The sequence below is a fragment of the Microcaecilia unicolor genome, chromosome 11, assembly GCF_901765095.1.
Source record: "Microcaecilia unicolor chromosome 11, aMicUni1.1, whole genome shotgun sequence".
Lineage (NCBI taxonomy): Eukaryota > Metazoa > Chordata > Amphibia > Gymnophiona > Siphonopidae > Microcaecilia > Microcaecilia unicolor.
The window spans coordinates 22,970,748-22,983,613 of record NC_044041.1 but is presented as its reverse complement, the minus strand read 5'-3'; the positions used below and the strand labels follow the sequence as shown (position 1 = coordinate 22,983,613).

Genomic DNA, 12,866 nt, shown 5'->3' with positions numbered 1-12,866 from the left:
GGAGGGAGGGAGGAGGACTGGAACTGGGAGGGAGGGAGGGAGCCTGGAACTCAGAGGGAGGTGGAGGGGGGACGAGGGAGGGGAGCAGGAGGGGGGACGAGGGAGGAGGACAGGAGAGGGGAAGAGGGAGGGGGACAGCGGGGAGAGGGAGGGGGGAATGCACCATCTGTAAAAAAAAATTCAGCACCCCCAATCATTTTGAAAAGTTGGCTCCTATGAGCACCATTGTGTGCTAAATTAATATGTATTTATTTGTTACATTTGTACCCCACATTTTCCCACCTATTTGCAGGCTCAATGTGGCTTACATAGTACCGTAGAGGTGTTTGCCAATTCGGTTGATAGCAGATACAAAGTTATATTGTGGTCACATGAGGTAGGTGTGGATCAGGCGTCATGAGGTCGAAGGAAGTGAAGATTATAAATTGTCCAGTACGATCATTAGTTATGCTGTGTTGCTGGGTGCTGGGATTTATGTTGGATAGGTGAGATAGAGTTGAGATGCTCTGCTCTACTGTTGCCACACGTATGAAGTGCAGTATAGATACATATAAAATACAGATCTTGCTCCATGGAGCTTAGAAATATTAGTGCTTATGCAAGTGCTAGTTGGGCACTAATCAGTATACTATGACTTTTGTGTGCAAGTCACTTAGCATGTGAATGCAAGGAAGCATGCACAGGGGGAGGAACATGGGTGAGGCATGGGCGGGTCCCATATTTATTCACATAAATTAGAGAATTCTGTAGATACAAACTATAGAGACTGACTTAATTTCTGTTTCACCACTGAAACCGACCAAAATCTGGGTTCGGCTTTCAGCCAAAAATGACAGTGCATTTTCAGCTGAAACTGAACCCCCCTCCCCCCCATGTGATGACTCGTTCCACCCACCCACCATCCACAACCCAAAGGCTCCCTAGGTCTACCTTTCAGTCTCCTGGTGGCTTAGTGGCTCTTCAGGGCAAGAGTGATCCCTAGTCGCTCTTTGCCTCCACCGATTCCACAGCTTAAACGGCTGCTGGGACTTCCTGTGGCAGCCTCACGAGACTGTTGCAGGAGGTCCTGGCAGCCATTTTGAGATTGGAAACAGCATAAGGAGGAGCGACTTAGATTGCTCCTGCTTATGTTGCTTCCATTCCCAAGATGTCCACCACAGCAGTCTCGCAAGACTGCCGGGGGACGTCCTCGCTGCTATTTTGGCTGCTCAATCAGTTGGGCCAAGAGCGACTGGGGATGGCTCATTCCCTGAAGAGCCAATAAACCATCAAGAGATTTAAAGGTAGGACTGGGGAAGGCCTTCAGCTGGTGGGTGAAGGGGGGGGGGCACCGAGAGTGATTGTGAGGGGGATGGGAAGGGGGCTTTGAGAGTGATGATGGGGGAGGGGGTCGAGGGTGTAGCCAAAACCATACTGCAAATTTTGGTTGCTGTTTTGGTTTTGGTTGAAACTGAGAATCCCAGTTTTGGTCGCCCTCTAACATACTGAGGTGCCACATTCAGTTGGTCCTGCCCGTGCCGCCTCCCATCTCAAAATGGCTGCCGTGACTTCTAGCAGCAGTCTCACAAGACTGCCGCATAAGATCATGGCAGCCATTTTGACAGCGAAGACAACATGAGCAGGAGTCAGGGTTGCCAGATGGGCGGTTTTCCCGCCCAATTGGGCGGTTTTCCGCAACCCGCCGCGGGAAACTTTTGCCCGCGGCGGGTTGCGGTTTTTTGGGCTTGTTTTTTTTGTTTCGCGCGGGTTTGGGGCGGTTTTTCGGCCGGCGGGGGGGTGGGGCTAACGGCGACAGAGGCGGGGTTTGGTGACATATTGGGCGCGGCGAGGTGACGTATTGGGCGGGGCGATGATGGGGGCGGGGTGATGACAGAAGGGGTGGGGCTGATGACGGCGGGGGCGGGGGTGATGACGGAAGTGGCGGGGTTGATGACGGCGAGGGTGGGGGTGATGACGGAAGGGGCGGGGGTGATGATGTCGGGGGTGGGGTGTGTGCGGTTTTGGGGCGGGGTTTGGGCTGTTTTGGGTGGGAATTTTTTTTTTTTATATGGCAACACTGGCAGGAGTAACTGGCAATCACTTCTGCCCCGACTACTAGACTAAGGTAGGCCCAGAAGAGCGACCTATGGCTGGAAGTGGGGAAGGAGTGTGACATAACTCTGTTTGGGCAGGTGAGAGAGCGCTATGGGAACACAGCACAAAGTTTTGGTTTCCTGAAAATGCACTGGTATTTTCAGCCAAAAACCAAAACAAGACCAAATACTTATTTCGGGCTGGTTTTGGTGCCAAAACCAAAACTGAAATTTGATCGGCCTCTTCTCCAAATAGGTTCTAAATATAGGCAGCCCTTTATAAAATTACACTCCACAAGGCATTAAAAAGCACGTGAAGAAAGCAGGAGAGGTATGCTCTCTTTTCTTCCATGTTGTCCTATGACAAAATCATCTAAAACTGGCACCTGGAGTTCTTTCCTGTAAAAGGTGCAATGCTGTAGTTTCATCCTTCTCTCTGTAGATACAAGGTGGTGATTCTGATGTCACACAATTGGTTGCCACAGTCAATACACAGTGGCTATTTGCCCACCACAGAATCACAGTCAACAGCCAGCAACTGTGCTGAAAGCAGCTGCTCTCTGGGCGGCAGTGTTGCCAGGTGGAAAATTTTTTTCCCACCCAATCCAGCGTAAAAACCGCCCAAAACCCGCCCAAACTCAAACCCCGCCCCTGACACCCCCACCCCCGCGTCATCACCCCCGCCCCCGCCGTCATCAACCCCGCCCCCGCCGTCACCGGCCCCGCCTCCCCCGTCACCGGCCCCGCCTCCCCCATCATCGGCCCCGCCTCCTATGTCATTGGCCCCGCCCAAAACGTCACTAACCCCACCCAAAACGTCACTAACCCCGCCCCCCGCGGCCGAAAAAACCGCCCGAAAAACCGCGGAAAAGAAAAAAAAGAAGCCCAAAAAACCGTGACCCGCTGCGGGCAAAAATTTCATACGGCGGGTCGCAGAAAACCGCCCAATTGGGCGGGAAAACCGCCCACCTGGCAACACTGCTGGGCGGTAGAGCTAAGCTGCAGTCTAATATTCTCTCTCTCCCCCTCCCCCACCCATTGCTCTCTGTGTGCTCTACCCCTCTTCTCCCCCCCACCCCCACACACACACATTGCACACACTTCATCCAATCAGATCTCGTTTAGTGGGAAAAAAGCCAATCAGCCGAGCTGAGGAACTTATCAGGTGGAAAGGGCACTTGTTCTGAGTTCATTGGCAGTATTACTGCTGACATCTAGTGTCCGGAAGGTAGAATTTCAGGTTATCACTGCTGTGGCTAATTGCCTGGGGGCACAGCAGTGAGTCCCTTGCTTTCAGCACATATTATTTGTGGTGTCATTGTTTTTTTTATATCTTAGCTGTAAATGTTTGTCATTTATATATGCACAAATTGATTTGTATGGATTGTATTTTTTAATACATTGAGCCTACAAATAGGTGAGAAAATGTGGGATACAAATGTAACAAATAAATAAATGAACATTTACGCGCACAACTCGCTAAGCATATTCTGTAACGTGGTGCGCTTAAATTGCAAGTCGCATAGTTGAGGGGTTGCAGCAGGGGCATAGCCAGACTTCGGTGGGAGGAGGTCCAGAGCCCGAAGTGAGGGGACACATTTTAGCCCCCCCGGCACCGCCGACCCCCCCCCCCCCCCCGCCACTTTTGACTCCCCCCGGCATCGCCGACCCTCCCCATCCCTTTCGACCCCCCTCCTGCCGCCGCCAACCCTCCCCCTCCACCACCAGGTACCTCTCCCAACCCCCGCCAGCCGAAGTCCCCTTCAACACCGGTCTCCGAGTCCGGCACGTTTGCTGATCTGGATTCTGTTTCTGTGAGTCCTGACATCCTGCACGCTACGTGTCAGGACTCACAGAAACAGAATCCACATCAGCAACGCGCCGGAGACCGGCACTGAAGAGGACTTCGGCTGGCGGGGGTTGGGGATCCCTGCCAGCAAAGGTACCTGATGGCGGCAATGGGGGAGGGTTGGCGGCGGCGGGGGGGGGGGGTCGAATGTGGGGGGGTGAAAGCAGGGGGGCCAGCTCTAAATCTGCAGGGGCCCATGCCCCCGTGGCCCCACCTAGCTACGCCCCTGCCATATATAGAATCTAGCCCTTAATTGTTTTCTTTAATGGACACTCAAACATGAGCACCCATTATAGAATAGTATTGAGCGCTGATTTCAACGCCCAATTTGGGCACCAGGGACTTATGCCTGCTAAATCCAGGTATAATTGCTGGCACTCAATTTGGGCACCCATGCACCTCCTAGGGCCACACCCCCTTTGGCTTGCATGCTATAGGATTTGGACGCAAATGGTTATGGAATAGCACATAGCAAAATGTATGCCCAGCTCCAAATTGGTGTTGATCAGTGCCAAATATTTATTTATTTGTTACATTTGTACCCCACATTTTCCCACCTATTTGCAGACTCAATGTGGCTTACCTAATACCGTGAGGCGGTATCTACCTTCGGTGATGAAACAAATACAGAATAATGTTGGTAGTCAGTGAAATAAATATGTTACAAACACAGTAGGGAATCACAGAGAAGGGTTATATAGTGATCATGATAAGTTTTTGTTTGTTGTATTGCTGAGTTAAGCATTTAAGCTTGATCAGAAGGGTATGCCTTTTCGAATAAGTTGGTCTTTAGTGATTTCCCGACGCTGAGGTGGTCGTACGTTGTCTTTACGGCTTTTGGTAGTGCATTCCAGAGTTGCGTACTTATATAGGAGAAGCTGGATCCATAAATTGATTTGGTAAAGATTTAAGGCTTCTGGTACATTTTTGTTTTGCTGTTTGGCAGGTCTATGAGGTCATACATATATCCCGGGACATCGCCATAGATAATCTTGTGGACCAGGATGCAGACTTTGAAAGTAATACGTTCTTTGATTGGGAGCCAATGTGGCTTTTCTCGAAGGGGTTTGATGCTTTCGAATCATAATTTTCCAAATATAAGTCTGGCTACTGTATTTTGGGCAGTCTGTAACTTCCTTATGAGGTGGTCTTTGCATCACAAGTAAATTCTGTTTCCAATTAGGAAATGGAGATTGGGACTTGATATTCCACCTTCCTGTGTTTACAATCAAAGTGGTTTATATATTATATACAGGTACTTATGTTACACAAGGAGCTACACTGGGAACTGAACCCAGTTCCCCAGGATCAAAGTTGCTTTCTGTGGATTTTATGACTACATTCAAAGCAGTTTACATAGTATATACAGGTACTTATTTGTACCTGGGGCAATGGAGGGTTAAGTGACTTGCCCAGAGTCACAAGGAGCTGCAGTGGGAATTGAACCCAGTTCTCCAGGATCGGTCTGCTGCACTAACCATTAGGCTATTTCTCCACTCCTTGGGATTCCGGAATCTTGCTATTCTTTGGGGTTCTACATGGAATGCTGCCGCTCTTTGAGATTATGGAATCTTGTTAATGGCACTTGATATACTGCCTTTCTGAGGTTTTTGCAACTAACATTCAAAGCGGTTTACATATATTCAGGTACTTATTTTGTACCAGGGGCAATGGAGGGTTAAGTGACTTGCCCAGAGTCACAAGGAGCTGCAGTGGGAATTGAACCCAGTTCTCCAGGATCAGTCTGCTGCACTAACTAACCATTAGGCTACTCCTCCACTCCTTGGGATTCCGGAATCTTGCTATTCTTTGGGGTTCTACATGGAATGCTGCCGCTCTTTGAGATTATGGAATCTTGTTAATGGCACTTGATATACTGCCTTTCTGTGGTTTTTGCAACTAACATTCAAAGCGGTTTACATAGTATATACAGATATTTATTTGTACCTGTGGCAATGGAGGGTTAAGTGACTTGCCCAGTGTGACTAGAAGCTGCAGTGCGAATTGAACCCAGGTCCCCAGGATCAAAGTCCACTGCACTAACCCCTAGGCTACTCCTACTCCACTCCTATTAGTTGCACTGATTGACTCTTTAGCCTAATTTAATTGGGCATACATCTTGGACTGGTGCCCAATTTTAGACACCATATGTAGAATCCTGAGGTTAATGTCTTTGGTTGGTCATTCCATAGTGATATTATTATTATTAGCATTTGTATAGCACTACCAGACGCACGCAGCGCTGAACACCTGATACAAAGAGACAGTCCCTGCCCAGAAGATCTTACAATCTAAGTAATACAGGCACAGGGCCGTGCCAAGGGTCTCTGGCGCCCCCCTGCAGACTACCAGTTGGCGCCCCCCCCCCCCCCCCCCCGCACCTGCCTGGCTCCAAGGCAGCGATTCCCCTCGCTCCCCTGCCCTCCCGCTCCCATGTAGGAACTGCCCGCCCTCTTCTCCCCCCCAAGATCCCGTTCCTTTTTTTTTCTTTTAAATTTACCTTCCTCCGGCAGCGCAGCGTCAGTGAAGGAGGCAGCGCTCCCAGTCCCAACGTCTCTAGCCTTCCCTTGTTCGCTGCTGACGTCAGAAGAAGGCGGGGCAGTGAGCAGCGAACAAGGGAAGGCTAGAGATGTCGGGACTGGGAGCGCCGTCTCCTTCACTGACGCTGCGCTGCCGGAGGAAGGTAAATTTAAAAGAAAAAAAAAAGGAACGGGATCTTGGGGGGGAGAAGAGGGCGGGCAGTTCCTACATGGGAGCGGGAGGGCAGGGTAAGCACGCAGCGGTGGCGCCCCCCAGAGGATAGCGCCCCCCTGCGGCGCTTACCCTGCTTACCGCATCGGCACGGCCCTGTACAGGCAGACAAGTCAGTTATGGGTGAGGGAAGTAATGGGTGAGAAGGGAGGAAGGGACAAGGGGAGGGCAATTGTGGCTAGGAGCTAAAAGCAGCAGTGAAAAGGTGGGTTTTCAGCATAGATTTGAAAACAGGTAGAGATGGAGCTAGACGTATAGGTCCAGGAAGTCTATTCCAGGCGTAAGGTGCCGCGAGAGAAAAGGAGCGAAGCCTGGAGTTAGCAGTGGATATGTGTATGTTTTGCACAAACTGCTGTTTAAAAGGAATTTAAGTTATAATATTCATTTAATTTATTAATTGTAGGTTTTATAACAATCTAGTGTTCCTAGGTCTAGTGAAGCTGTGCTACACACATAAAAACATGCTTGGAAAGAACATTTTCCAGCTAAATTGGTGGGGTGGAAACAGCCTTTTCCTCAGAGGATAAATCTAGTCAGCATGTTTTAAAAAATGATTGGACTTAGCCTTGGGGAAACACTGTTCCCAGAGATGGAGGGATTTCAGGGCAGGAAAGCTGATTTGTGTAAATTGGAGTCTTATCTTATTTTTAGAAAACAGCTCAAGGCTTTTTTTTTATTTCAAAAGGCATTTGGATAAATCGATTTGTTACCTGTCATATTTGTATTAAGAGGTATAAAAACCTATAAGATCTCACATGTCATTGTCTTAAACATAAATGTTTTATTGTTAGTATCAGATATTTTGGTTATTTATTTATTTATTTATTTAGTGGATTTATATCCCACTTTAAAATCAAAGCAGGTTACAATAAAAAAACATTCACAATATCAGGACATAAAGAATAAACAATAACAATCACATAATATCAAAGAAAACCATAGGGGTCCTTTTACTAAAGCCACGTGGAGGGGCATAATCGAACGGCGCCGGCCATCTATATAGGCGGCCTTCTCTAAGGCCGGCGCCGTAAAGAGGTGTCCCGAACCGTATTATCAAAACAAGATGGCCGGCTATCTTTCGTTTCGATAATACGGTTGGGGCCGGCCATATGTCAGAGATGGAAACCGATGCCGGCCATCAAACCCGGCCAAATCCAAGGCATTTGGTCGTGGAAGAGGCCAGCATTCGTATGCACTGGTCCCTCTGACATGCCAGGACACCAACCGGGCATCCTAGGGGGCACTGCAGTGGACTTCATTAATAGCTCCCAGGTGCATAGCTCCCTTCCCTTGGGTGCTGAGCCCCCCCCAAATCCCCCCCAAAAACCACTCCCCACAACTGTACATCACTACCATAGCCCTTAAGGGTGAAGGGGGGCACCTACATGTGGTACAGTGGGTTTCGGGTGGGTTTTGGAGGGCTCCCATTTACCACCACATGTGTAGCAGGTAGGGGGGGATGGGCCTGGGTCTGCCTGCCTGAAGTGCACTGCAGTACCCCCTAAAACTGCTCCAGGGACCTGCATACTGCTGTCATGGAGCTGGGTATGACATTTGAGGCTGGCATAGAGGCTGGCAAAAAATGTTTGTTTGTTTTTTAGGGTGGGAGGGGGTTGGTGACCACTGGGGGAGTACGGGGAGGTCATCCCCGATTCCCTCCAGTGGTCATCTGTTGAGTTGGGGCAACATTTTGAGGCTTGGTCCTAAAAATAAATGGACCAAGTAAAACCAGCCAAATGCTCGTCAGGGCCGGCCTTCTTTTTTCCATTATCGGGCGAAGGCGTCCATCTCTTAACCACGCCCCCGTCCTGCCTTCGGTACACTGCCAACACACCCCCTTGAACTTTGGCTGGCGCCGCGACAGACTGCAGTTGAGGCCAGCCAAAATCGGCTTTCGATTATGCTGATTTGGCTGGACTTGAGAGATGGCCGGCCATCTCCCAATTTGTGTCAGAAAATGGCCGGCCTTCTCTTTCAAAAATAAGCAGGATAAGCGTCTAAGTACACCCAACGCATGCCAAAATGGAGTTATCACTCGGCTACCGCGTGGCTCTTGCGGTAATTTCATTTTTGGCATACATCCGATAAGTGCGTCCAAAAATTTATGTTTATTTTGAAACGCGCGTATTGGTCGCGCGCCAAGTGGCATTTGATGCATGTAGGTCATTACTGCCCAGTTACCACGTGAGATTTTACCACTAGGTCAATGGCTGGCGGTAAGGTCTCAGACCCAAAATGGACGTACAACAATTTTCATTTTGTTGCACGTCCATTTTCGGCAAAAATTTTAAAAAAGGTCTTTTTCACAGGTGCGCTGAAAAATGATTCTGCGCGCACCCAAAACACGCGTCTGCAGTACCACAGGCCATTTCTCAGCGCACCTTTGTAAAAGGGCCCCTAAATAATTGTCACAGAACTTGAACAGTGAAACGAAAAAGGTGAACTCAGTAAGCAATAACAGGTAACTGAATATGGATCAATTCTAAAACTGTCTAAACATTTGTTTACTACCTGGGTAGTACCTGGGGAGGTCAGGAAATATAGCTGTTCGAAGCCAAGGTTATATCATATGACTGCTCACAGGGTCTCAGTAAAGAGATCTTTCTCTCTCCGCTCCCTGGCTAAGACTGGGAAGAATCCAGTACCTTCAAGCTACATTTGAAATCCAGGGCCAATCAGAGCCCAGGGCATTAATTTTGAAAGTAGCTGCCCAATGGTACTGCAGATTGTGTTCCATAAATTGAAACTGGAGAAGAGAATGTCTTTTTCTGCAACAGCTTTAAAACTCAAAACAAACGCCATCTGCTGGCCAATTAGAAGAGATACACTTCATGAAATAATTAGTACAGTTTTCAGGTTCCGAAACCCACTGTTTTGTCACACCTTTAGAGATAGGTAAATGGGTGGGTGGAGAGGGGGGTTGGGAAGTCTGGGGGAGGAGCCAGGAGCGTTGGGAGAGGATAGGAATGATCCAGAGAGGTATCAGGGAAGAAGTTGTGAGAGTCTGGGGGATTTGGTGAGGAGTGAGGAAAAATTATATGGATTTAAGTGATTGTGTGTTCTTACTAATTACTTGGGAAAATATGCACATGTAAGTAATTCCCCACAGTGTAGCTGGTACAAAAGCACATGCAGACTTTTAACCCACCCAGCCATGAAAAAATTTCCTATTTTCAAAAAATGAATATATGTTTTAATCAAGACCAAAGTGACACTTCACAATTAAGTTTAACATAGAGCTGGTCTTGTTAAATACAGTTTATGCACATTGTAAATTTCTATTAGTTACATATAAATTTCTATTAGTTATATATACAGTGGGGGAAATAAGTATTTGATCCCTTGCTGATTTTGTAAGTTTGCCCACTGACAAAGACATGAGCAGCCCATAATTGAAGGGTAGGTTATTGGTAACAGTGAGAGATAGCACATCACAAATTAAATCCGGAAAATCACATTGTGGAAAGTATATGAATTTATTTGCATTCTGCAGAGGGAAATAAGTATTTGATCCCCCACCAACCAGTAAGAGATCTGGCCCCTACAGACCAGGTAGATGCTCCAAATCAACTCGTTACCTGCATGACAGACAGCTGTCGGCAATGGTCACCTGTATGAAAGACACCTGTCCACAGACTCAGTGAATCAGTCAGACTCTAACCTCTACAAAATGGCCAAGAGCAAGGAGCTGTCTAAGGATGTCAGGGACAAGATCATACACCTGCACAAGGCTGGAATGGGCTACAAAACCATCAGTAAGACGCTGGGCGAGAAGGAGACAACTGTTGGTGCCATAGTAAGAAAATGGAAGAAGTACAAAATGACTGTCAATCGACAAAGATCTGGGGCTCCACGCAAAATCTCACCTCGTGGGGTATCCTTGATCATGAGGAAGGTTAGAAATCAGCCTACAACTACAAGGGGGGAACTTGTCAATGATCTCAAGGCAGCTGGGACCACTGTCACCACGAAAACCATTGGTAACACATTACGACATAACGGATTGCAATCCTGCAGTGCCCGCAAGGTCCCCCTGCTCCGGAAGGCACATGTGACGGCCCGTCTGAAGTTTGCCAGTGAACACCTGGATGATGCCGAGAGTGATTGGGAGAAGGTGCTGTGGTCAGATGAGACAAAAATTGAGCTCTTTGGCATGAACTCAACTCGCCGTGTTTGGAGGAAGAGAAATGCTGCCTATGACCCAAAGAACACCGTCCCCACTGTCAAGCATGGAGGTGGAAATGTTATGTTTTGGGGGTGTTTCTCTGCTAAGGGCACAGGACTACTTCACCGCATCAATGGGAGAATGGATGGGGCCATGTACCGTACAATTCTGAGTGACAACCTCCTTCCCTCCGCCAGGGCCTTAAAAATGGGTCGTGGCTGGGTCTTCCAGCACGACAATGACCCAAAACATACAGCCAAGGCAACAAAGGAGTGGCTCAGGAAGAAGCATATTAGGGTCATGGAGTGGCCTAGCCAGTCACCAGACCTTAATCCCATTGAAAACTTATGGAGGGAGCTGAAGCTGCGAGTTGCCAAGCGACAGCCCAGAACTCTTAATGATTTAGAGATGATCTGCAAAGAGGAGTGGACCAAAATTCCTCCTGACATGTGTGCAAACCTCATCATCAACTACAGAAGACGTCTGACCGCTGTGCTTGCCAACAAGGGTTTTGCCACCAAGTATTAGGTCTTGTTTGCCAGAGGGATTAAATACTTATTTCCCTCTGCAGAATGCAAATAAATTCATATACTTTCCACAATGTGATTTTCCGGATTTAATTTGTGATGTGCTATCTCTCACTGTTACCAATAACCTACCCTTCAATTATGGGCTGCTCATGTCTTTGTCAGTGGGCAAACTTACAAAATCAGCAAGGGATCAAATACTTATTTCCCCCACTGTATATAGTCTCAGTATTGTTTACGTATCACATGAGAAATGTTCAATAAAAAAACGACTTTTGTGTGCACACTGTGCAATGTAAAACATCTTGCAAAACTATTGGGACCTTGCTATATAACAGTACCACAGAATCATTAACAAAAATTTCTGCAGAAAACTTGGGCTTTGACCCTCACCCATCCCAAGAGGATTTCAGTCTTGCAATTGTATACGTAGCATGTAACAAAATCACAACAAGCCCTAATGTCATTCCATAGCTCTCGGGTAAGTCTTTGAAAAAGCTACTGTCTATTTTCTGTTTCAAACAGTCAATATTCTTGTCCTGTGTTCCAAACATAGGTGAAGAGTGTGAACCTATCGGAAGGGGAGCAGCTTTCCATTCGTGGAATTGGCGGAGAAGGGTTGGTGGTCCTAGCCAATGAGACGCTTTTGGTGGAGGGTCAGGTGATCCGCAGCCCGACCAATACGATTTCAGTTTACTTCAGGACATTTCAAGATGATATGATGGGGACCTTTCAGCTTCATTATCAAGGTACGGAACCATTTCCTGCAGTATTGGAAATCTATGGGACCTGTTTGCTGTAGTGCACTAACCCCCAAATTCTATATATCGCGCCTTAATTTCCACGCAGAATCAAAGCCTATTCTACAACAATGCGCATAACTTAATTGGTTATCTAGCTAATCGGCACAGTTAATTGGATTTTAACAAGCAATTATCAGCACTACTTGGCATTAATTAAGATTTATGTGCACACATTTGGTCGCGTGGAGAGGCGATCGGTATAATTCTATATACTGCACAGAAATTTAAGCCGATTCTATAAAATTTAGGTGTACTTTAGAGAATACGCCTAGGCGTATTTTTTTACCAAATGGATTTTTCAGGCACTATATATAGAATCTAGCCCAGTGGTGTAGCTACGTGGGGCCACGGGGGCCTGGGCCCCCGTAGATTTGGCCCTGGACCCCCCTGCCGATGACCCTCTCGACCCCCCCTCCCGCTGACAAGTCGCCGTCGCTGTCGCCTACCTTTGCTGGCGGGGGACCCCAACCCCCGCCAGCCGAGGTCCTCTTCTTCCGGCGCAAGGCTTCGTTCAGTTTCTGAGTCTGACGTCCTGTACATCGTACCTACGCGGGACAATGTACACAGAAAGCTTCTGGGGCAGACCAAAGGCAGCGCCTACATAGCTGATGCTCCTGCTTAGCTTACAGGGAACAGTGGCCACACCCCATTTTGCGTTACATACTAGTAAAGTTAGGCGCCATGCCTCATAGAATAGCA

The 12,866-nt window shown here is 47.9% G+C and overlaps 1 protein-coding gene across 1 annotated transcript in view; it reads left to right on the top strand.

Annotated features, from left to right (window-relative positions):
* The window catches only part of SEZ6L (seizure related 6 homolog like), a 181,633-nt gene that overhangs the window by 66,932 nt on the left and 101,835 nt on the right, over positions 1-12,866 (top strand). Inside the window, exon 4 of the mRNA XM_030218263.1 lies at positions 11,921-12,113. Coding sequence (XP_030074123.1) covers positions 11,921-12,113 — 193 coding nt within the window. The remainder of the gene's footprint in view (positions 1-11,920; positions 12,114-12,866) is intronic.